This window comes from Callorhinchus milii, unplaced genomic scaffold (genome assembly GCF_018977255.1).
Source record: "Callorhinchus milii isolate IMCB2004 unplaced genomic scaffold, IMCB_Cmil_1.0 Scaffold6, whole genome shotgun sequence".
Classification (NCBI taxonomy): Eukaryota; Metazoa; Chordata; class Chondrichthyes; order Chimaeriformes; family Callorhinchidae; genus Callorhinchus; species Callorhinchus milii.
The window spans coordinates 12,999,773-13,025,945 of record NW_024704747.1 but is presented as its reverse complement, the minus strand read 5'-3'; the positions used below and the strand labels follow the sequence as shown (position 1 = coordinate 13,025,945).

At 42.5% G+C, this 26,173-nt stretch overlaps 2 protein-coding genes across 2 annotated transcripts; both read right to left on the bottom strand.

Annotated features, from left to right (window-relative positions):
* Positions 1-307: 307 nt before the first annotated feature.
* Positions 308-5,372, bottom strand: LOC103186698 (collagen alpha-3(VI) chain-like). The gene is made up of 4 exons (XM_007905882.2): positions 5,261-5,372; positions 3,911-4,498; positions 2,743-3,327; positions 308-814 (listed from the first exon to the last, which is right to left on the bottom strand). Exons 1-4 carry the CDS (start codon positions 5,370-5,372, stop codon positions 801-803), a joined length of 1,299 nt encoding a protein of 432 aa, XP_007904073.2. The 3' UTR covers positions 308-800.
* Positions 5,372-24,445, bottom strand: LOC103186707 (collagen alpha-3(VI) chain). Its single transcript, XM_042336217.1, has 10 exons — positions 24,149-24,445; positions 21,322-21,951; positions 17,829-17,879; positions 16,655-17,305; positions 14,313-14,963; positions 12,582-13,184; positions 11,674-12,324; positions 9,332-9,982; positions 6,990-7,640; positions 5,372-5,862 (listed from the first exon to the last, which is right to left on the bottom strand). Exons 1-10 carry the CDS (start codon positions 24,207-24,209, stop codon positions 5,372-5,374), a joined length of 5,091 nt encoding a protein of 1,696 aa, XP_042192151.1. The 5' UTR covers positions 24,210-24,445.
* Between the last annotated feature and the right edge of the window lie 1,728 nt (positions 24,446-26,173).

Here is a 26,173-nt window from a genome sequence, read left to right as displayed (position 1 = left end):
TGTGCAACATTGCTGTGTATAATTGAATGCCGCATTTCACCCATAAAATACACAGTCACTACACTCCGGTGAAGCACTTTTGAGACATCTCAATGACGTGATAAAGTGCTGTATCAAATGCTAGGATTATTATTATTGATTCAAGCCTGAATGTCAGAAATGTAAGGGCAGTATTCAGTGGACTGTGTCACTTCCAACCATGTATTTTAAATCTGCTCCTGGCCACTGTGAGTTTCAATTCTCTGCAATACACAATTCAGAGTACTTCGGAAACAATAGATGTAAAAAGAAATTCAAAATACAAACCTTTGTCTTTATGAATGATTTTAATAAAAGCTCCTTGTGTTGAGACTCAACCTAAGCTGGTGGTGAGCTTTGCTCCGAGAGGAAGATAAGTCTGGTGGGAGTCCTCCAAACAGAGTACCTCAGACTTTATTTCTACATTCATGAGTATAGCTTGTAATTACCTTGTTAGTTTGTTGTGACATAAAACTGTAGTAATGAAACTATCAAATCCAGCACTCAATGCAGTGTATTAGTTTCATTACCATGTTAAATGCTTTGTATGTTATCTTCATTAACTACAAGCTGCAGGTATTTAATAAAATACTTCAGAAACACAGACAGCCTTGTATTGATAAAGTATATTAGCAGGAAATTATTGTGAGTGGAAAAGTAAGTGCTGGTGGGTGAAATGCAATTTCTTTGGAATGTGAGTTGTTCATTCTTTGTAGGCACCAAGGCGTATTGTGAAGAGGCTGAATGTCATGCATCTTCATTGCAGTAGTCTGGCATGTTATTTAGTGAGACTGATCTGCAGAAAAAAGAAAAGTAAAGCACACTTAGCTCATTTACAAATTATAATACTCCTTACATTTGATATAGTATCAAGATCTTGAAACATCTCAAAATGTTTCATAGGATTTACTATAAAAGGCAACAACCTACCTACCTGCCCCCACCGCAGTTTGGGTTCAAACCCTGGACTGTTCAAGTTTTTGGACATCCTCCTGACGTGAAAGGTGCTATATAAATTTATATTGTAATTTGTAAGTGAACTTGGCTGATAATGTGCACGCAGCAATGGCCCACAAATAGCCATGATGTGAATGACCAATTTTATCTGGGGGCTTATGATGGCAGGAAAAAATCTTTTCTTTTTCAAATAGTACCATGGGATTTTTACTGTCTACCTTGTTATGCTCTCAACACTCAATGTGTAGAAAACTATTTTATTCTCAGCTCACAAGTTACAAATCCAACAAAACTACCTAGTCAGTTCTTCTTGCTTCCTGCTTTTTCTACCTCCTGATCCCCTTTCATTGGTGCTAGTTAATTGGTCCTTATTTTCTTAAAGGGTATCCAATATACCTGAAAAGCTTGACAGGACCACGGTTAATGTTTTATCTGAAGGATGGCACCTCAATGCCAATAATGGAGCACATCCACAACACTGTCACTCCAATGTGGGCCTTACACAGGCATTAATTAGCATCTAGTGTTATTATAGTAATTAGAGTTTCATGTTTACCACCAACCATAAGCATTAAGGACGCTACCAAGATCATGTTGCATTTCCTGGCATAAATTTAATCTTCATCAATTATATTGAAGTCCTTGGGCTCATTATCTTCTGTGATCTCAAATCACATTCTTCCTTTTCTCAGACTGCTTCAAAAGAAGCTGTTTCCTTTTTTTGTGCCAAACATTTTGGTCCCCTCAAGAACACTCTAAGTAACTTATCTTTCACACTACGGGATAGGATATTTGAAAAAGCTTCTTGTCTCGTAAGCAAAACTTCTCTTACTTCAAGCCTCCATCTTTCTTTCTTTCTTGCTTACAGCCTAACTCATCTTTCTCCATTGTATCAATACTTCTATAGTCATTTCTCCTCTTATCTTACCTATGAAGCTTCTAGTGCAGCAACCTGCATCCTCTTCCTCCTTCCCACATCCATACTAAGATGAAATCCGAGCTCACCTAACTATCTTGGAGTCCTGTAGCTCAACGGTTAGAGCACTCGCTTTGCAAGCGAGAGACCTGAGTTCAATTCCAGGCAGGGCGAAACCTTGGGCAAGGTTCCTTACTCCACACGCCTAATAATAATCCCGCCAAAAAAACAAAACAATAATAAATTGGTCATTTTTAATCTACGACTGTTTGTGGCACACTGCTGTGTGCAATTGGCTGCCGCGTTCGCCCACAAATATACAGTGAATTCACTTTACAGTATATTCTGTGAAGCACTTTGGGACGTCTAGAAGACGTGAAAAGCGCTATATCAAATGCAAGGATTATTATTATTATTATCTTGACTATCTTTTGCTCTGCCTTATTTTTTCCCCAAAATGCTAAATACCCAGAATTCCTGGGACATGCCCCTTATGTCCAAGTGTAGCTCAGTGGTTAGAGTAGTCGCCTCGCAAGCGAGAGACCTGGGTTCAATTCCTGGCAGGACGAAACCTTGGGCAAGATTCCTTACTCCACACACCTGATAATAATCCTTCAAAAAAAAATTGGTCACTTCAACCCATGACTGTTTGTGGGACACTACTATGTGCGATTGGCTGCCGCATTTTGCCCACAAATATACAGTCAATTCACTTTACAGTCTATTCTGTGAAGCACTTTGAGATGGCTAGAAGACGTGAAAAAGCATTATATCAAATGCAAGGATTATTATTATTTATAACTAAGTAATTGCACAGACATTCTAATGGAATTGGAAAGATCAAGGAATACCTTTCAAGGGTATTTCAACTACTTCAACGACCACTGACTTCATGATGGTCTGAAGCTGGTGTTCGATGTCAAACAAACCCCGGATGCTGCTCATGGAGAAAGCCAACTTGGGAGCATATGCTATCTGCTCCAGTTGTGCTTGATTAGCCTTCTTCACCCCAACCGTAAATGTCACAATGCCCATTTCTCGTAGCTTGGCTGCCTGCTGTGAAATATCATCCCTTGACTTTTCAGAAGTGAGGAGCAGTAGGATTTGCGGAACACTGCTCTTCAGCCTGCTTCCGGCAGAGGCAGCAAAGGCATTCTTCATCACGTGATCGAGGGCTGCACCGATATTGAGTTTCTTCCCTCGCTTGAGTTTAAGCTTCTTCACGGCAGACAGCATTTCATTCTTAGTGGAATAAGTGTTCAGAAGGAACTCAGTTCTCGGATTCTCACTGAATTGGGTCACCCCAAATCGGACCTTCTCCTCACCAGCATCAAAGTTTCCAATCATTCTGGACAGAAATTCACGAACTATGGGAAAACCTTTCCCAATGTTGGCAGATCCATCGATTAGGAAAACAATATCCCTTTTATCAACTTCTGTAAAATTTAGAAAAAATTTAGGCAAAAAATCATTTCACATTCATTTGTGGTTTCTCCTGAAGTTCACCAGGTTACTAGGAAGATTTCCTTTGTAACAGCAGGTGGACAGTAATCTATACAATAATATACTGTAAAGTGGATTGATTGCTTATTTTGCAGGTGAAACACGGCAACCAATTGCACAAAGTAGTGACCAACAAACAGTTGTGTATTGAGTGACCAAATTTTTTTTGAGGAATTTTTACCCCCGGAAAGCGATCCACTAATTGGTAATAAGGGAGCTGGACGTACTCTCTCCCTTACCCATTTCCTCATTTCTCACAGTCACTCGTTCACATACAAGTAACACAAATATTACTTCTCTCTCTATATATATTTCTCCTCTCACTCTCGCTCACTCACTAACTCCACAAATATATTTTGTATTCAATTAATGTGGGTAATAGTCTCGCTACTGTAGATCCAATCCAATTAAATACCCGTTGAGTGTTGGTCTAATTGAACCTGAAACCAAACACAACAAGGTTTGCCTTGGTGCCATACTAATTGGTTAAATGTTGAAGGACAATACTTGGTTTACCTGTTGTGGCGGATGGTATTTCAACGCTTTCACCCATCTGTGGATTAGGAACAGTGAGGAGCTGCAAGTCCAAATCCGAAAGATCCCAGTAATCATTGACTTGAAAAATTAGTTTGGGGGAGTATGCGATCTGATGGAGCTCACTGTTATCTGCTTCATTTATTCCAACTGTGAACGTAACAACACCAGCTCGTTTTAGAATCTCTGAAGGCAACCTGACTTCATCTTGAGACTTTCCAGTTGTGATCAGCACCAGAATTTGTGTGATACCCAAATCTCGCCTGCTCCCAGCAGATTTTGTCAAGACATTCTTCATAATAAAGTCCAGGGCCGAGCCAGTGTTCAGCGTTCTACCGCCCTTGAGTCCAAGCCTCCTCACTGCATCCAGCAGTGTCATGAAATTTGAGTAAGCATTCAATGGAAATTCAACCCTTGCATCGTCACTGTATTGTACCACACCAATCCGATCCTTGTCCTCTCCAACATCAAAATTTTGAATGAGATTGTAAATAAAATCACGGATTCGATAAAAATTTGTCCCCACCTTGGAAGTGCCGTCAATTAGAAACACAACATCTCTCTTGTTGCCTACAGTAAAAAAATGTAGAAATCTATTGTTTTAATTAATAAATAATAGTGCAGTGCAGTGTCAGAGGTTTTGCATCCTTTGCGCAAAATGTTTTAACCGAAAAAGGTCCTGCCTGCTCAGGTTGGCATTAGAGATCCCAACAGTCCTGCAGATAAAAATTTGGTCATTCGCTTCATGTTTGGAGGGGATGACTGGAGACACAGGAAGTTAGAATTTGGGGCATAGAACGGGTCCCAAAGGGCAAGGAATGTGATGATGATAATAATAATCCCTGCATTTGATATAGCGCCTTATCACGTCATTGAAATGTCTCAAAGCGCTTCACAGAATATATTGTAAAGTGTATTTTGTGGGCTAAACTTGGCAGCCAATTTCACAGCAGTGTCCCACAAATAGTCGTGGAGTGACGGGGGGGTGGGGGGGATTATTATCCCCAGAAAGCAATCTACCAATCATCTAACAACCAGGTGCCTACTTACTGCTCAGTCAGCAAAGGTGTGTGCAGAAGTGAAATTTCTGAGGTTTCGACCTGCCCGGGAATTGAACCCAGGTCCTCCAGCTTGCAAGGTATTCACGCTAACTACTACTAACAGTCTCTCTCTCTGATCTCTCATCAGAAAGAGAGGGAGGCTGTTAACCTACACTAATGTTTAAACTTTTTCAAGTATGGAGTGGAAAGTGTTGTTCATTTGAGAGATGAGCACATGCATAAAGAGTGGTAGTGATATTAAAAAGAACTTTAAAAAGTTTTAAATACAAACCTTCAGTGACAGTGGTGGGCAGTTTAACAATTTCGACAGTTAATGTTTTCAAAGGTCTCAGCAACTGATTTTTGATGTCAGGGAGGGACTGGAAATCTTCCACAGCAAACATCAGGTTGGAGAATATGCGATCTCCTGTAATTCATGGCCATCTGCCTCCATACCTCCAATTACAAATGTCACAATTGCAGCTCGCTTCAGTGCCTCTCCCGCCTGCTTCACATCATCTCTAGACTTCCCGGAAGTCAGAAGCACCAGCATTTGTGCAACACCTGCATCAAGTCTGCTCCCAGCGGGCTTAGTGAAGATATGCCTCATGACATAGTCCAAAGCCTTACCAGTATTGAGTGCTCTCCCACCCATGAATCTCATCCTCTGAACTGCAGTCAAAATGTCTTCCTTATTGGAGTACGTATTCATGAAGAATTCAACCTTGGGGTCATCGCTGTATTGCACCACTCCAACCTGGTCAGCGTTCCTGCCGATGTTGAGCTCCTGAGTTATACTCTGAAGAAACTTCAGTATGGAAGGAAATGAAGCTTCCACTTTGGTAGAACCGTCAATTAAGAACACAATGTCTCTTCCCTGGGCTTTCATGACATCTAATGAAGAAACAACTGTTAGTTTTGCAGTTTTAAGTTGTGAAAATAACCAGGACTCACAAAGGCTCAGTGAATATTTCTGCTGACCATGCTTTCTTATGATTGGACAAAACCAGGGAACAGTGACACACTTTTCAACCATAGTGAACAGAGGAATAGAGATTTACGAGGATTATACTGGGATAAAAAATTGTCGTTCATCAAATACAAAGAGGTTAAGGTAAAAAAGACCCTTGAGCCAATTTACTCTCATTCTTCGAGAATACCCTCTGCCATTTTCCTACTACAATACCAAACTGCTTCTCAAATGAGTCCAGTGCCCTGGTTCAACCAGCCTTCTTTTCACTCCATTCCAATATTAGGTAAAAAAATATTTTCCTAGTGTGCTAAGATTTTTCTTTGAAACTCTAAATCTATGTCTTTTTGTTCTGTTGTCTTGGCAGGTCCAAAGTATTATTCTGTATTTGCAATCTCAATCCGTTTTAAAATCTTACACCTCTATAAATTCACCTCTGAGATATCTCTTCAAGGCTGAAAAATCAGCTTGTCAAATTGTTGCTCATAGCTCATTCCTCTAATGTTGGAAGCTTATCAGAATAAGGAATGCTTTACCATATATGATAGTTAAAGCTCAGTTCAGAATAGCATTTGAAAATGTATTGTGTAAATACTCAAACACAACTAATATCAAGGTTTTCAGTAAAGTTAAGGGAATGACTTTGGAGAAGGAATATTTCATGGGGTGTTGGGGGTTCAGGGGGTCAGGGGCTCCAAGATGATGCGCCTGGCAATAGATTATCAAAATTGAGTCAATCCTCTGCGGTCCGGTTGCTGAGTCAAGTAGGTCTGCGGTACTATTGATGACAGATCAGCCTGCTTGGCTCATCAGCAGAATCTGAAGGGGGAAGAACAGTCACTGGAGACAGGGATTGTAACAACTTGGATACTGGTAAGCCTTATCAGTGGCTCCTAGATGTTCTTGAGGTTCAATCTTCAATTCTAGATCAGGATTTAAGCCTGTAATTTTCTGGTATGTGTGGCTCAGTATTCACAGGGCATTGGAACAGCTCTCTTCACCTTGCATTATTTTGATAGCCAATGTCTTACCTTTGATTTTTGAGCATTACCTGTAAAGGCCTCCTCTCGGCTTGTTGGCACCATCTCTTTGATGCTGGGAACCGTTGGCAGCTCAGAAACAACTTTAAAACCAGTCAGAGTTGAGAGTGGTAGCAACACTTTTTGCACTATATCTGGTAAGGACCGGAACTCCTTCACATAGAAAACCAAACTAGGATCTAAAGCAATCTCTGAAAGCCTCTGTTGGTCTGCATTGCCGACTCCAACAGCTAAAGCCATCACACCAGTTCTGAGCAGTGCATCTGATGATTGTTTGGTATCATCTATCGAGCTGCCGCCAGCGACGTGTACTAAAAACTGGGGCACTCCTTCCTCTCTCCTGCCTCCTGCAGATTTGGTAAAAAGGTACCTGGAGACATAGTCCAGAGCTGCTCCAGTTTTCAGAGTTCTACCCCCTTTAGGCCTGAGTTGTTTCATTTTAGACAGAAGTTGAGCTTTCGTTGTGTAGGTTTTCAGATAGAACTCAGTTTTTGCATCGTCACTGTACTGTACCAGTCCTACTCGTACTCTATCGCTTCCAATGTCCTGTGCTCCAATTATTCTTGCGACAAAGCCACGGATGGCGGCAAAATTTTTATGGCTGAAGTTCAATGTTCCATCCACGAGGAACACAATGTCTCTCCTGTCTGCCTTGGTGGTACCTGGGAGGGAGGGAGGAGTTAGGTTGGTGGGAAGGGGAGAACAATGAAAGAAACACCAAGGCAGCAGACTGTACATAACACATAAGACTTTCCAAGTTCTAGAAAGGAGTCACACAATTTGCCTTTAACAATAGATTTGCTAAGTGGATGGATAATGCCCCAGACCATACCCTGTTGTTGAGAGTCTATCACAAAAATTGATTGCTGAAATCCTCACTATCTTCTTATTTTAAAACTTTACACCACTACAAGGTCGCCTCTGAGACTTGTCTTTTCAAGGCTGAAGAGCCCCACCTTGTCAACTTGTTACTCTTAGATTATTCCTCTAACATTGGAAAGTTAATAACAGTAATGATCCTTGCATCTGATATAATGCCTTATTACATCATCAAGATGTCTTAAAAGACTTCAAAGCGTATGCTATAAAGTGGATTGACTGTGTATTTTGCGGTGAAACGTTGTTAGAATACGCAATGTTTTACCACATATATAAGATAAACCTGAGTCCAGAGGAGCATTTAAATAGGAATTGTGTAAATATTCAAACCAAAATTATTTCAGAGGGTTTGGAGAAAAAACAAGAGATTGGCTTTTGGTGAGGGAGGGAAAGTAAACAGCGTCTCCTTCAGGCTGAATTGGCACCCAGGAGAGGTGTTTGGTGATTAAATATCAGAATTGAGTCAATCCAGTACAGTCCAGTTCCAGAGGCAGCCAGGTCTGCAGTCGTGGTGATGACAGACCCGCTTGTCTGCTCATCAGCAGAACATGGAGGGGGAGAACCGACACTGCGGACAATGGATTCTTCCAACTCAACTCCCATTAACCATTATCAATGGGCTCTAAATGTTCCTGAGGTTCAATCTGATGATACAGGCCAAACTATTTTTCTAAGGTAATAACAGTATCTTGCATCTAAATAGCACCCTGCACTCAGGAAAATATGTCAGATAAGATGTATATTACAATGATATAACATTGGTGGGTTCAGAAAAACCTCTGACCTTGTTGATTTAGCAAACCTGAACACAACAACAACAACAATAAAATTACATTCGTAAAGCGCCTTTCACATCAGGAGGACGTCCCAAGGTGCTAAACAGTCAGGAATCCGGACCTGAACGTGGAGCACAGAGGTGGGATGAGGGAGGGCAGAGGGGGTAGGAGGGCGGCTGAAGGCGCGGTCAAAGAGGAGGGTTTTGAGTCATGCCGTGTAGGAGGCGAGAGAGGGAGCAAGGCAAAGGGATTGATTGTGGGATGGAGTTCCAAAGAGTGGGGCATTAAAGCTGAAAGTTCGAACGCCGATGGTAAGTCGGGTCAAGCTGGAGTCTGCTGAGCGGAATGAGTGGACAGGTTGATAGAGGGTTAGCAGTACATAGTAGGCAAAGCCGTGGAGGGCCTTGAAAGTGAGTGTGAGGATTTTGAATTCTATCCTCTGAGTGTTGGGGAGACAGTGGAACCGGGCAAAATGTCTATGGACAGTTGTCAGCAACCGGAAACCTGGCTGATTTTCCTCTCTTTAACCATTCCCTAACTTATCACCGCTTCCTAACACAGGCCACTGGCATACCCGAACTCCTGTCTTGGGGGAGATCTGTTCTGCCTGGCTCAGCATCCACAGGGCATCAGGGCGGCTTTTTTCACTTTCTTTTATTTTGTTAACCCACATCTTACCTTTGATTTTTGAGCATTACCTGTAAAGACCTCCCCTCCTCTTGTTGGCACCATCTCTTTGATGCTGGGAACAGTTGGCAGCTCAGAAACAACTTTAAAACCAGTCAGCGTTGAGAGTTGTAGCAACACTTTCTGCTCTATATCTGGTAAGGACCGGAACTCCTTCACATAGAAACCCAAACTAGGATCTAAAGCAATCTCTGAAAGCCTCTGTTGGTCTGCATTGCCGACTCCAACAGCTAAAGTCATCACACCAGCTCTGAGCAGTGCATCTGATGATTGTTTGGTATCATCTATCGAGCTGTCACCAGCGACGTGTACTAAAAACTGGGGCACTCCTTCCTCTCTCCTGCCTCCTGCAGATTTGGTAAAAAGGTACCTGGAGACATAGTCCAGAGCTGCTCCAGTTTTCAGAGTCCTACCCCCTTTAGGCCTGAGTTGTTTTATTTTAGACAGAAGTTGAGCTTTCGTTGAGTTGGTGTTCAGGTAGAACTCAGTTTCTGCATCGTCACTGTACTGTACCAGTCCTATTCGCACTCTATCACTTCCAATGTCCTGTGCTCCAATTATTCTTGCGACAAAGCCACGGATAGAAGCAAAATTTTTATGGCCGAAGTTCAATGATCCATCCACGAGGAACACAATGTCTCTCCTGTCTGCCTTGGTGGTACCTGGGAGGGAGGGAGGAGTTAGGTTGGTGGGAGGGGGAGAGCAATGAAAGAAACACCAAGGCAGCAGACTGTACATAACACATAAGACATTCCAAGTTCTAGAAAGGAGTCACACAATTTGCCTTTAACAATAGATTTGCTAAGTGGATGGATAATGCCCCAGACCAAACCCTGTTCTTGAGAGTCTATCACAAAAATTGATTGCTGAAATCCTCACTATCTTCTTATTTTAAAATTTTACACCACTACAAGGCCGCCTCTGAGACTTGTCTTTTCAAGGCTGAAGAGCCCCACCTTGTCAACTTGTTACTCTTAGATTATTCCTCTAACATTGGAAAGTTAATAACAGTAATGATCCTTGCATCTGATATAATGCCTTATTACATCATCAAGATGTCTTAAAAGACTTCAAAGCGTATGCTATAAAGTGGATTGACTGTGTATTTTGCGGTGAAACGTTGTTAGAATACGCAATGTTTTACCAAATATATTAGATAAACCTGAGTCCAGAAGAGCATTTAAATAGGAATTGTGTAAATACTCAAACCAAAATTATTTTAGAGGGTTTGGAGAAAATACAAGGGATTGGCTTTTGGTGAGGGAGGGGAAAGTAAACGGGTTCTCCTTCAGGCTGAATTGGCACCCAGGAGAGGTGTTTGGTGATTAAATATCAGAATTGAGTCAATCCAGTACAGTCCAGTTCCAGAGGCAGCCAGGTCTGCAGTCGTGGTGATGACAGACCCGCTTGTCTGCTCATCAGCAGAACTTGGAGGGGGAGAACCGACACTGCGGACAAGGATTCTTCCAACTCAACTCCCATTAACCATTATCAATGGGCTCTAAATGTTCCTGAGGTTCAATCTGATGATACAGGCCAAACTATTTTTCTAAGGTTATAACAGTATCTTGCATCTAAATAGCACCCTGCACTCAGGAAAATATGTCAGATAAGATGTATGTTACAATGATATAACATTGGTGGGTTCAGAAAAACCTCTGACCTTGTTGATTTAGCAAACCTGAACACAACAACAACAACAATAAAATTACATTCGTAAAGCGCCTTTCACATCAGGAGGACGTCCCAAGGCGCTAAACAGTCAGGAATCCGGACCCGAACGTGGAGCACAGAGTTGGGATGAGGGAGGGCACAGGGGGTGGGAGGGCGGCTGAAGGCGCGGTCAAAGAGGAGAGATTTGAGTCGTGCCGTGTAGGAGGCGAGAGAGGGAGCAAGGCAAAGGGATTGATTGTGGGATGGAGTTCCAAAGAGTGGGGCATTAAAGCTGAAAGTTCGAACGCTGATGGTAAGTCGGGTCAAGCTGGAGTCTGCTGAGCGGAGTGAGTGGACAGGTTGATAGAGGGTTAGCAGTACAGAGTAGGCAAAGCCGTGGAGGGCCTTGAAAGTGAGGGTGAGGATTTTGAATTCTATCCTCTGAGTGTTGGGGAGCCAGTGGAACCGGGCAAAATGTCTATGGATAGTTGTCAGCAACCGGAAACCTGGCTGATTTTCCTCTCTTTAACCATTCCCTAACTTATCACCGCTTCCTAACACAGGCCACTGGCATACCCGAACTCCTGTCTTGGGGGAGATCTGATCTACCTGGCTCAGCATTCACAGGGCATCAGGGCGGCTTTTTTCACTTTCTTTTATTTTGTTAACCCACATCTTACCTTTGATTTTTGAGCATTACCTGTAAAGACCTCCCCTCCTCTTGTTGGCACTATCTCTTTGATGCTTGGAACAGTTGGCAGCTCAGAAACAACTTTAAAACCAGTCAGCGTTGAGAGTGGTAGCAACACTTTTTGCTCTATATCTGGTAAGGACTGGAACTCCTTCACATAGAAACCCAAACTAGGATCTGAAGCAATCTCTGAAAGCCTCTGTTGGTCTGCATTGCCGACTCCAACAGCTAAAGTCATCACACCAGCTCTGAGCAGTGCATCTGATGATTGTTTGGTATCATCTATCGAGCTGCCACCAGCGACGTGTACTAAAAACTGGGGCACTCCTTCCTCTCTCCTGCCTCCTGCAGATTTGGTAAAAAGGTACCTGGAGACATAGTCCAGAGCTGCTCCAGTTTTCAGAGTCCTACCCCCTTTTGGCCTGAGTTGTTTTATTTTAGACAGAAGTTGAGCTTTCGTTGAGTAGGTGTTCAGATAGAACTCAGCTTCTGCATCGTCACTGTACTGTACCAGTCCTACTCGCACTCTATCACTTCCAATGTCCTGTGCTCCAATTATTCTTGCGACAAAGCCACGGATGGAAGCAAAATTTTTATGGCCGAAGTTCAATGATCCATCCACGAGGAAAACAATGTCTCTCCTGTCTGCCTTGGTGGTACCTGGGAGGGAGGGGTTGGGTTGGAGGGAGGGGGAGAGCAATGAAAGAAACACTAGCTTGCAAGGTATTCATGCTAACTACTACTAATGGTCTCTCTCTCCTATCACTCATCAGAAAGAGAGGGAGGCTGTTAACCTACACTAATGTTTAAACTTTTTCAAGTATGGAGTGGAAAGTGTTGTTCATTTGAGAGATGAGCACATGCATAAAGAGTGGTAGTGATATTAAAAAGAACTTTAAAAAGTTTTAAATACAAACCTTCAGTGACAGTGGTGGGCAGTTTAACAATTTCGACAGTTAATGTTTTCAAAGGTCTCAGCAACTGATTTTTGATGTCAGGGAGGGACTGGAAATCTTCCACAGCAAACATCAGGTTGGAAGAATATGCGATCTCCTGTAATTCATGGCCATCTGCCTCCATACCTCCAATTACAAATGTCACAATTGCAGCTCGCTTCAGTGCCTCTCCCGCCTGCTTCACATCATCTCTAGACTTCCCGGAAGTCAGAAGCACCAGCATTTGTGCAACACCTGCATCAAGTCTGCTCCCAGCGGGCTTAGTGAAGATATGCCTCATGACATAGTCCAAAGCCTTACCAGTATTGAGTGCTCTCCCACCCATGAATCTCATCCTCTGAACTGCAGTCAAAATGTCTTCCTTATTGGAGTACGTATTCATGAAGAATTCAACCTTGGGGTCATCGCTGTATTGCACCACTCCAACCTGGTCAGCGTTCCTGCCGATGTTGAGCTCCTGAGTTATACTCTGAAGAAACTTCAGTATGGAAGGAAATGAAGCTTCCACTTTGGTAGAACCGTCAATTAAGAACACAATGTCTCTTCCCTGGGCTTTCATGACATCTAATGAAGAAACAACTGTTAGTTTTGCAGTTTTAAGTTGTGAAAATAACCAGGACTCACAAAGGCTCAGTGAATATTTCTGCTGACCATGCTTTCTTATGATTGGACAAAACCAGGGAACAGTGACACACTTTTCAACCATAGTGAACAGAGGAATAGAGATTTACGAGGATTATACTGGGATAAAAAATTGTCGTTCATCAAATACAAAGAGGTTAAGGTAAAAAAGACCCTTGAGCCAATTTACTCTCATTCTTCGAGAATACCCTCTGCCATTTTCCTACTACAATACCAAACTGCTTCTCAAATGAGTCCAGTGCCCTGGTTCAACCAGCCTTCTTTTCACTCCATTCCAATATTAGGTAAAAAAATATTTTCCTAGTGTGCTAAGATTTTTCTTTGAAACTCTAAATCTATGTCTTTTTGTTCTGTTGTCTTGGCAGGTCCAAAGTATTATTCTGTATTTGCAATCTCAATCCGTTTTAAAATCTTACACCTCTATAAATTCACCTCTGAGATATCTCTTCAAGGCTGAAAAATCAGCTTGTCAAATTGTTGCTCATAGCTCATTCCTCTAATGTTGGAAGCTTATCAGAATAAGGAATGCTTTACCATATATGATAGTTAAAGCTCAGTTCAGAATAGCATTTGAAAATGTATTGTGTAAATACTCAAACACAACTAATATCAAGGTTTTCAGTAAAGTTAAGGGAATGACTTTGGAGAAGGAATATTTCATGGGGTGTTGGGGGTTCAGGGGGGTCAGGGGCTCCAAGATGATGCGCCTGGCAATAGATTATCAAAATTGAGTCAATCCTCTGCGGTCCGGTTGCTGAGTCAAGTAGGTCTGCGGTACTATTGATGACAGATCAGCCTGCTTGGCTCATCAGCAGAATCTGAAGGGGGAAGAACAGTCACTGGAGACAGGGATTGTAACAACTTGGATACTGGTAAGCCTTATCAGTGGCTCCTAGATGTTCTTGAGGTTCAATCTTCAATTCTAGATCAGGATTTAAGCCTGTAATTTTCTGGTATGTGTGGCTCAGTATTCACAGGGCATTGGAACAGCTCTCTTCACCTTGCATTATTTTGATAGCCAATGTCTTACCTTTGATTTTTGAGCATTACCTGTAAAGGCCTCCTCTCGGCTTGTTGGCACCATCTCTTTGATGCTGGGAACCGTTGGCAGCTCAGAAACAACTTTAAAACCAGTCAGAGTTGAGAGTGGTAGCAACACTTTTTGCACTATATCTGGTAAGGACCGGAACTCCTTCACATAGAAAACCAAACTAGGATCTAAAGCAATCTCTGAAAGCCTCTGTTGGTCTGCATTGCCGACTCCAACAGCTAAAGCCATCACACCAGTTCTGAGCAGTGCATCTGATGATTGTTTGGTATCATCTATCGAGCTGCCGCCAGCGACGTGTACTAAAAACTGGGGCACTCCTTCCTCTCTCCTGCCTCCTGCAGATTTGGTAAAAAGGTACCTGGAGACATAGTCCAGAGCTGCTCCAGTTTTCAGAGTTCTACCCCCTTTAGGCCTGAGTTGTTTCATTTTAGACAGAAGTTGAGCTTTCGTTGTGTAGGTTTTCAGATAGAACTCAGTTTTTGCATCGTCACTGTACTGTACCAGTCCTACTCGTACTCTATCGCTTCCAATGTCCTGTGCTCCAATTATTCTTGCGACAAAGCCACGGATGGCGGCAAAATTTTTATGGCTGAAGTTCAATGTTCCATCCACGAGGAACACAATGTCTCTCCTGTCTGCCTTGGTGGTACCTGGGAGGGAGGGAGGAGTTAGGTTGGTGGGAAGGGGAGAACAATGAAAGAAACACCAAGGCAGCAGACTGTACATAACACATAAGACTTTCCAAGTTCTAGAAAGGAGTCACACAATTTGCCTTTAACAATAGATTTGCTAAGTGGATGGATAATGCCCCAGACCATACCCTGTTGTTGAGAGTCTATCACAAAAATTGATTGCTGAAATCCTCACTATCTTCTTATTTTAAAACTTTACACCACTACAAGGTCGCCTCTGAGACTTGTCTTTTCAAGGCTGAAGAGCCCCACCTTGTCAACTTGTTACTCTTAGATTATTCCTCTAACATTGGAAAGTTAATAACAGTAATGATCCTTGCATCTGATATAATGCCTTATTACATCATCAAGATGTCTTAAAAGACTTCAAAGCGTATGCTATAAAGTGGATTGACTGTGTATTTTGCGGTGAAACGTTGTTAGAATACGCAATGTTTTACCACATATATAAGATAAACCTGAGTCCAGAGGAGCATTTAAATAGGAATTGTGTAAATATTCAAACCAAAATTATTTCAGAGGGTTTGGAGAAAAAACAAGAGATTGGCTTTTGGTGAGGGAAGGGAAAGTAAACGGGTTCTCCTTCAGGCTGAATTGGCACCCAGGAGAGGTGTTTGGTGATTAAATATCAGAATTGAGTCAATCCAGTACAGTCCAGTTCCAGAGGCAGCCAGGTCTGCAGTCGTGGTGATGACAGACCCGCTTGTCTGCTCATCAGCAGAACTTGGAGGGGGAGAACCGACACTGCGGACAAGGATTCTTCCAACTCGACTCCTATTAACCATTATCAATGGGCTCTAAATGTTCCTGAGGTTCAATCTGATGATACAGGCCAAACTATTTTTCTAAAATTATAACAGTATCTTGCATCTAAATAGCACCCTGCACTCAGGAAAATATGTCAGATAAGATGTATATTACAATGATATAACATTGGTGGGTTCAGAAAAACCTCTGACCTTGTTGATTTAGCAAACCTGAACACAACAACAACAACAATAAAATTACATTCGTAAAGCGCCTTTCACATCAGGAGGACGTCCCAAGGTGCTAAACAGTCAGGAATCCGGACCTGAACGTGGAGCACAGAGGTGGGATGAGGGAGGGCAGAGGGGGTAGGAGGGCGGCTGAAGGCGCGGTCAAAGAGGAGGGTTTTGAGTCATGCCGTGTAGGAGGCGAGAGAGGGAGCAAGGCAAAGGGATTGATTGTGGGATGGAGTTCCAAAGAGTGGGGCATTAAAGCTGAAAGTTCGAACGCCGATGGTAAGTCGGGTCAAGCTGGAGTCTGCTGAGCGGAATGAGTGGACAGGTTGATAGAGGGTTAGCAGTACATAGTAGGCAAAGCCGTGGAGGGCCTTGAAAGTGAGTGTGAGGATTTTGAATTCTATCCTCTGAGTGTTGGGGAGACAGTGGAACCGGGCAAAATGTCTATGGACAGTTGTCAGCAACCGGAAACCTGGCTGATTTTCCTCTCTTTAACCATTCCCTAACTTATCACCGCTTCCTAACACAGGCCACTGGCATACCCGAACTCCTGTCTTGGGGGAGATCTGATCTACCTGGCTCAGCATCCACAGGGCATCAGGGCGGCTTTTTTCACTTTCTTTTATTTTGTTAACCCACATCTTACCTTTGATTTTTGAGCATTACCTGTAAAGACCTCCCCTCCTCTTGTTGGCACCATCTCTTTGATGCTGGGAACAGTTGGCAGCTCAGAAACAACTTTAAAACCAGTCAGCGTTGAGAGTTGTAGCAACACTTTCTGCTCTATATCTGGTAAGGACCGGAACTCCTTCACATAGAAACCCAAACTAGGATCTAAAGCAATCTCTGAAAGCCTCTGTTGGTCTGCATTGCCGACTCCAACAGCTAAAGTCATCACACCAGCTCTGAGCAGTGCATCTGATGATTGTTTGGTATCATCTATCGAGCTGCCACCAGCGACGTGTACTAAAAACTGGGGCACTCCTTCCTCTCTCCTGCCTCCTGCAGATTTGGTAAAAAGGTACCTGGAGACATTGTCCAGAGCTGCTCCAGTTTTCAGAGTCCTACCCCCTTTAGGCCTGAGTTGTTTTATTTTAGACAGAAGTTGAGCTTTCGTTGAGTAGGTGTTCAGGTAGAACTCAGCTTCTGCATCGTCACTGTACTGTACCAGTCCTACTCGCACTCTATCGCTTCCAATGTCCTGTGCTCCAATTATTCTTGCCACAAAGCCACGGATGGCGGCAAAATTTTTATGACCGAAGTTCAATGTTCCATCCACGAGGAACACAATGTCTCTCCTATCTGTCTTGGTGGTACCTGGGTGGGGGGGGGGGTTGTGGGGGTGTGGGGGCATGGGCAGGAGAGCATTCAAAGAAACACCAAAGCAGCAGACTGTACATAATGCTTAAGACATTTCAAATTCTAGAAAGGAGTCACACAATTTGCCTTTAACAATAGATTTGCTAAGTGCATGGATATTGTCCCAGACTATACCCTGTTCTTGGGAGTCTATCACAAAAAATAGTTGCTGTGCTCCTCACTATCTTCCTATTGGTTGGCATGAATTCCATCCTCTGGTATTGCTGAGTTTCAAGGTTTTAGCGTTTTCCTGTGTGTGCTCTCCTTATTCTGGTTAATGCCAATCAGGTCATTTGGGATTATATTTCAGGTTATAAAGTCGAAAGCAGACGCATCATATTTATCACCAAATAAGTACACATGGCTCAGAGGGTAGCAAGTCTTGAATGAAGACAAGAACTCATTTGTGCCCAACAACTGGACACCCAGCTTTCCAGTCAATCAGAGGATGTTTATTAGATGGTGTTTATCTGAGTTGTTCAACCACTCTTCCTGTGGACTTTATTCCAATTGTTCGGTAAATAAATAGTTCCTATTGTGATAAAAGTGCCCTTTGAAATCCTGAATTGGTGTCTTCTTGTTCTGCTGACTTGGTATATTCAAAACTATTATTTTATATTTATATTCTCAATCCCTTTTAAAACTTTACACTACTACAAGATCCCCTTTGAGACATCTCTTTTCAAGGTGGAAGAGTCCCAGCTTGTCAACATGTTTTTCATAGCCTGGGCCAATAGAAAAGTGCGGAAATATTTAGCCAAAATTGCGGGAAGGTTTGCAAATTTCTCGGGAAATTGCGAGGGGTTAGTTGGTGCTGTTGAGGTACATTTTGCTCTCAATCTACATTTTTTCATTCTCAGAGAGAGAAAAACACACACACACTATACAGACACAGACAGAGGAGAGACACACATACACCTTTATAGAAACACTCAGAAATGCACACACATATAGAAGAGATACATGGAGATACACTCACAAACTCTCCTTATTTAAGAAAGGATGTACTCGCCTTGGAGGGGATACAACATAGATTCACTAGGTTGGTACCAGGAATGAGGGGGATTAGTTAGGAGGAAAGGTTGAGCAATTTAGGCCTATATTCTCTAGAATATAGAAGAATGAGAGGTGATCTTATAGAAACCTATAACATTATTAAGGGGCACGACAAAATAGATAGTGGGAGACTTATTCCCCTGGTTGGAGAAACTATAACCAGGGGTCACAGTCTTAAAATTAGGGGTAAGCCCTTTCGCACTGAGTTGAGGAAAAACTTCTTCACTCAGAGGGTAGTGAATTTATGGAATTCTCTACCCCAAAGGGCTGTAGATGCTCAGTCCTTGAACATATTCAAGACTGAGATTGATAGATTCCTTGTGGATAAAAGGATTAAGGGATATGGGGATAAGGCAGGTAGGTGGAGTTAGAATAGATCAGCCATGATCTTATTGAATGGCGGGGCAGGCTGAAGGGGCCGAATGGCCTACTCTTGCTCCTAATTCTTATGTTCTTATGTATGTTCAAACATACATACAGAGGAAAGAAACTCACAGACATATTCACACAGAGACACTCATAAACAGACACACGTACAGAGAAGAGAGACACACTCACACAGACTCTCACAAACACAGAGACACACAGACAATCATAACAGTGGGGCATCCAAGTGAAGTCCATTTGCCTCTTGCGCCACATCATGCTTGCGCGTCCGGAGCTGCTCCGCCCACAGTGACGTCAGGTAACCAGTGAGCAGCCTGCGGTCGAGAAACTACATTTAAAGCAGGTTTGTAGCAAAGGAGGATGTTTATAGCGGATTCTGCGGTGGGTGGGGGAGCGCGGACGCACTTTTCTATTGGCTCAGCTCATAGCTCATTCTTCTAACATTGGAAAGTTAATAAAAATAGCAATAACGATCTTTGCATTTGATATAGCACTTTATTACATCATTGAGATGTCTCAAAGCACTTCAAAGCATATACTGTAAAGTGGATTGACTGTATATTTTGTGGATGAAACGTTGTTAGAATATGGAATGCTTTACCACAAATGATAGTTAAAGCTAAGTCCAGAAGAGCATTTAAAATGGTATTGTACTCAAATCAAAATAATATTAAAGGTTTTGGAGAAAAAGGCAAGGGATTGACTTTGGGGGAAGGAGAGGGAAGTAAACAGGGTCTCCTTGAGCCTGAATTGGCACCAAGGTGATGTGTTTGGTGATTAAATATTGGAATTGAGTCAATCCAGTATAGTCCAGCCCCTGAGTCAGGTAGGTCTGCAGGGATTCTTCAGATGTCAGATAAGATGTATATTACAATGATATAACATTAGTAGGTTCAGAAAAATCTCTGACCTTGTTGGATTAACAAACCTGAGTAAAGAACCATTCATAAACTTGGAGCATGCACTCTTGGCTTTTCCCACTGCAGTTATCCACTCAATATGTGCACAATTGAAAGATTTTTCACAGACCTGTTTTCATCTACAGATTTGCTAGTTTATTGTCTTCTAGAGTCATTGTACAGCTGGCACAGGACAGGAGGAGACCATTGAGGTCCATCAAGCCTGAACTGGTGTTCTAAGAGAGCTATTGATTCGGTCCTAATGCCCTGACCTTATCTCATATGATTTTATATTTCCTTTCAAAATCTTTGACTAATTCGGTTCTGAAAACCATCTCAAGGTGTAAAACTGGGGAAAACTGTGGTCTCAGTTGTCAGCTGGTTTCTGTATCCACAGCACCACACCATTGTACCTCATCAATGGTCCCCATGACTTATCTGAACCTTAATGATGAACCAAACACAAACCCAGACACTCAAGCACAGATGGCAGAAATCTGTCCTTATGATTCACCACCGGCTGCGGCTTGAGAACCTCCGCACCTACCACCTCTTCCTTTCACAGGCAAAACTGACTTTCACTCCAAAATTATCCAGGAGGCAAATAACAATGCAAAAATGCTGTTTTTAATCTTCTCCGTGCACCCCCTCAAGCCCCCTCTATCCTCACATCAAATGTCAAGTGTAAAGAAGTCCCAGACTTCTTCACCTCAAAGACTGAAACCATCCATTTGGCTGCATCGTCCTCCCTCCTCTCTGACCCCTTCCAACCCACCCAGTCCATCCACACTGACTTCTCCCTCCGCCACGGCTACTGCGCTGTGCCCCCTCCATTGCCTCCATTTCTTCCTCCTACCTCTCAACCACACTCACCCGAATGAAGTTCACCACCTCAAACCCCTCCCCACCCAGGTACTGGTCACTCAATTCCCCCTCCTCTTCCCCTTCTGGCTGACACAGTCAACCAGTCTCTCTTCTTAGGCTCTGTTCCACTCCCATGAAAACCGTTATTATCACACCCCTCTTCAAAAAATCCACCCTCAGTCCCTCTAATCTCTCACACTACCATCCCATCTCCAACCTACCCTTCCTTTGCCAAAGTCCTGGAATGCATTGTTGTAGGTCAACTTTGGTCACACCTCTCCCTCCATTCCCTCCTTGAGCCCCTGCAGTCTGGTTTTCGCCCTGCCCACGACACAGAAAGAGCACTTGTCCTCTCTATGACAAACTATGTCCTCTCTATCTGTGACCAAAGCTCCCTCTGCCTGCACATCCTCCTGGATCTCTCTGCCACATTCGGCACAGTCAGCCACGCCATCCTCCACCGCCTCTCTTCCCTCATCCACCTTAGTGGGACTGCACTCACATGGTTCGAGTCCTACTTAACCAACCGCCTCCACTTCATCTCGGCAAATGGTTTCTCCTCCAGCCCCCACCCAGTCACCCCAGGACTCCATCCTCGGCCCTCTTCTTTTCCTTATCTAAAGATGAGAGCGCTACCACTGAGCCCAACTGACACATCCAAGATGTTATGACTGTAATAATTATATGAATAATGACATATAAAATCATTCCTTGCCTTTGTACTCACAATTAGTAGTTTAAGACATTGAGAACAGTAAGATTAGATACCTTTTTTAACAGGAGGTGGAACATCTTTCAGTGGCGGTGTTGGTTGCTTCTCAACTCTGGTTACACCAGTCAATGCTGACAATGGTGTCATCACTGTCTCCAGCACATGTGGCAAAGATCGAAACTCCTTTACATTGAAGACCAGACTAGGATCAATAGCAATCTTTTGTAGCTCTGCCAGGTCTGCATTCCTGCCTCCAATAGCAAGGGTCATGATTGAAGCTTCCTTCAACGTATCTGCAGGCATTTTGACATCATCCTTTGACTTTCCAGCAGTGATAAGCACCAGAAGCTGGGGAATATCTTTGTCTTTCCTGCTTCCTGCGGAGCTGGTAAAATGCGTTTTAAAGACATAATCGAGGGCTGCGCCAGTATTGAGTGGTCTCCCCATCTTCAACCTGAGTCGTCTTATAAAACCCAGTACCTGAGCTTTGGTTGAGAAGGTGTTTAAGTAAAATTCAGTTTTGGCGTTGTTGCTGTACTGCACCAAACCAACCTGCACAGCGTCTGGGCCAACTTCAAATTTCTCAACTATGCTTAAGATGAAGTCACGAATTTGAAGAAAATTAACTCTTCCCAAACTGGCAGAGCCATCAATCAAGAACACAATGTCCCTCCTGTTGATGGGCACTGGAAAATAATAATTTGTGAAATAAGTCAAGTGGAGTACTAGATTTTACTCTGCTTTCTCAGCACTTCAGAGCATTTGGTAAATTGATGAATTCAGTCTTAATTTTTAAGCCTTTTCTTTTGCAATTCTTAAAAGTAACTTACAGAAAACCTGCTTCAAAATGAAGAATGTATCAAAAAATTGCTAAATGCTGTAGGCTCTTGAAATGCTAAGAAAAATAATTTGGCTTGGCCTAGTGTTATTGTGTCTATGATATAAAGCCCAAAGCATATGGTATAAAGCACTGCATCAAAGACGTCAACACACTAAACATTTAATGTAAAATGTTATGTTAGTTCAGGTTGCATACTTAGACAGGAGGAACCAGTTTGTTAAAAGTCGGACAGCCAGAAAGCTTTCAAACAACCAGTGGGGATTGTAGCCAACTCCATTGCATTTCATAAAAAATTACAGTGATGAACTAGGCAACTGTAGCCTGAAAACTGACTATTTCAATAGTATAATAATAATCCTTGCACTTGACATAGCGTCTTATCATGTCGTTGAGATGCATCAAAGAGCTGTGTATTTTGTGGATGAAACACAGCAGCCAATTGCGCATAGCGGTGTCCCACAAACAATCGTGAATTGACTGACCCAATTTTTTATTTTTTTCGTAGGGATTATTACTCCCCAGAAAGTGATCCGAAAACAACCGGGTTCCAACTTACTGCTAGGTAAACAGAGATGTGTGGAATAAGGACACCTGGCCAAAGCTTTACTTTACCCGGGAATTGAATCTGTGTCTTCGTACTTGTGAGGTGAGAGCGCTAACCACTATTCTATTGGATTCCAAATCAAATCCCATTGCCTTGCCCTATCCCCATAACCTGCAAGGCTTTATACTTGATATACCTGTCTGCTTCCCTCATCAAACCCACAATGCAGTTGCAGTGATTTTTGCTGCTCTTCAAACTACATTCTCCTCGACCACCTTTGGGAGCCAGGTACCAGCACGATTCCACCTGAACTCAATTCCCATTTACACTTGGTGCTGAATCATCATTCAAATCACAAAATGTAATAATTCATAATCATTGCGTTTAATGCAGCACCCATATCATTGAAATGTCTCAAATGGCTTTTCAGTCGTTTTTGTTAAGTGCTTAATTGTGCTAAGTGTTCAATACATAGCACACAAACTATTTATCTGGAGGATTGTTGGCCCGGACACCACAAGAAATGTTTTTCTCTTTGCACACAATGTCATGGGATCTTTATTATCCACTTGAACAAGCAACTGGGACCTCAGTTTATACTCTCAGTCAAAGGATGGGTGTAGCATAATGCATAAATTCCCAAATTAATTTCACGAAAAGTAACCAAATCTTGCCAGATTACTGAAGATTAAATGTGATGGACTTCCTTTAAAATTTTACATATAGTTTTTAACAATAGTAAATTTGATCATTTTAAGCAAGAGGACGATAATACATTTGATGAAGTGCCTCACCACGTTGTCGATGTTTCAAAGCACTTCACAGGATTTTACTATGAAGGGTAATGACAGTATTTGTAAGCGAGTACTGGCATGTGGCAAATTGTGCATAGCTTTGAAATAAATGATCAATGTTTATCTGAGGGATTGTTGGCCAGGACGCCAGGAGAAATGTCCTTCTTTTTTTGAAAAGTGCTATGGGATCTTTAAACTTCACCTGAATATCATGATTAATAATTGGGTGTTATATTAAACAGCAAATTCCTGTAGCATAGAGTTTAGCCACGGGACTCCACAATTTAATTAATAAAACGCACGCGAGAGGATCCATGTTCGATTCCTGGGTAGCGCGAAACCTTAGGCAAATTTCCTCACCCCACACGCTTCAGTTTACCTAGCAGTAAGTAGGAACCCGGTTGTTAGTCAATTGTTGGATTGCTTTCTGGGGGTAATAAACCCTCAAAAAATAATTTGACGGTTGATAATCTATGACTGTTTTTTGTGGGGCATTGCTATGTGAAATTGGCTGCTGCATCTTGACCTCAAAATACAGTCAATCTACTTTATAATACAGTATATTCTGTGAAGCACTTTGAGACGTCTCAACAATGTGATAAGGTGCTATATCAAATGCAAGGATTATTATTATTATAAATAGTGTGAATTTTAACTTCACAATGCAAACAGTGTAGAATGCAGAGCAATTTAAAACTGTATACCTTCAGGGCTCATTTCAACAGACTCTAGAACTATCACCCGGTTGGCTATCATCGAAAACATTTGCAGTAGCTTTTGCTGTGCAGCAGCGTTCACCTGGAAATTGGAAAATTCTGCCGTGAAAATGGGATCAGTCGCAATCAGCTTGACTTCAGCTCTGTCAGCTTGGCCCAGTCCAATGACAAACGTAAACACGTGGTTCCGTTTGATTTCCAGCACTCCCTGTCTAATGTTGTCGCTCGACTTCTTCGAAGTCAGGAGGAACACTGCCTGGGGCACCCCGTCCCCTGCCCTACTGCCGGCCGACTCAGTGAAATAGCTGTCGACCAGAAACTGCAGGGCGGCACCAGTCTTAAGCTCTTCCCCGCCTCTCAGCTGAAGGCCTTTGACAGCATCCAGGACTTGTGTTTTGGTGGAGTAAGTGTTGAGATAGAATTCGGCGCTGGGGTCATCGCTGTACTGAGCCACGCCGATTTGGATCGTGTCTGGCCCCACGTCCAGGTTTTCAATGAAATTTACCATAAAATCGCGTACGTGCGCAAAGTTGGCTCTGCCCACGTTGTTCGATCCATCAATTAAGAACACAAGGTCGGCTGTTTCTTGGGCTTTTAAGAGGGAAGAAAAAAGCAAAAAAAGAAAAACAAGGTGAACAGGTTAAAAAAACAGGTGATGTCCATGCAGGGATTAACCTGAGCATTAACAAGTGAAACTGCTGCAATTCAGTGAACATAACATGAACATAACATTTGCTAAAGCAGTGCCTACATTCTGCATTCTTTGATCATTAAATCTCGGTTACTTTGTTTCAAAAGACATCCTGGAAACCACGTTTCTTTTTAAAATTTACTCTTTTGTCTTTGCTATCTGTTCCTGACGTTCTGTCCAACTTTTTTACGTGGGGCGATCCTGTTTGGATGTCCACTTGGTTTGTTGAGGGAAGAAAAAAAGCAAAAAAACAAACAAGAAGTTAGGACATGGCATCCATTGTAGGGATTAACCTCTGAGCATTACCGCAATCAGCTGAACTGCTGTGGAAAATCAACATCAGACATAACTCAGTGAAATAAAGCTTGATATATAACCCTCACTATCTCAAAGTGCTTTACATAATGAGCTGGCTTGAACTGTAGCAACTGTTATGCTGAAATGTGTTGAGCTCACTGGGAGAAACTCCCTTCTGCAACCTCCTACTGTTCTAAGCGAGAATGGTCTACGTGACTGTTCAGCAATATTTACCGGAGCTTCTGCAGGGCACAGCTCCCAATAGTTTTGGTATCTGTGTATGTTTTGGTGTTCAATCTTTCATGTTTGCTTGTTACATGCAGAACACCATCACCAAATGAGAGAGGTAGAGTACATTCACAAACCCAGCTTTATTGACCACAACTCTTTCTTACCCTGTTTTTGGGTTTCAGTGATGTTGGAGAGCATCAGACCAAGCACGAGCAACAGCGGCATACACACATGCATCTTCATTGCTGCAACAGCACACTGGAGGTGCAACCTGGGACAAACGGGAACTGTATCAGTATTTCATTAATTTACCCCAACGCTGTCCGTTTAATTACCCCATTGTAGAGTGGGTTTTCCTTCCTAGTGAGAAACCTGGAGAAAGATTCTAAATATGGTATCTGCTAAATAGACTTTCCTTAAAATCCAAATCAGCACTAGAGGAGATGAAGACTCTCAAAGCTTTTTGTGCATATATTTTGTAGCTGTTCATCTACAAGTTAGTCATTATACTCTCACTGGTATTTAAAATGTGGGCCCATCTGCACCTACACGATAGTCATCACCTAAAAGATAGTCATTATACCTTGCAGTGTATCCTGTGAAAGCACTGTTTCAAATACAAGGATTATTATGTCATGTGCAAGAAATTAGAGTACTGGCTCAACTTGGGCTGAGTGTATATGTGCTTCTTGCATTTTACTTTGTGGTTTATGGAGAGATCAGGGCTTTTCACACCCTTGCCAGGTTGATTAGCCCTGAGCTAAGCAAAATTTGCAGCTAGCTTTACTGTAAAT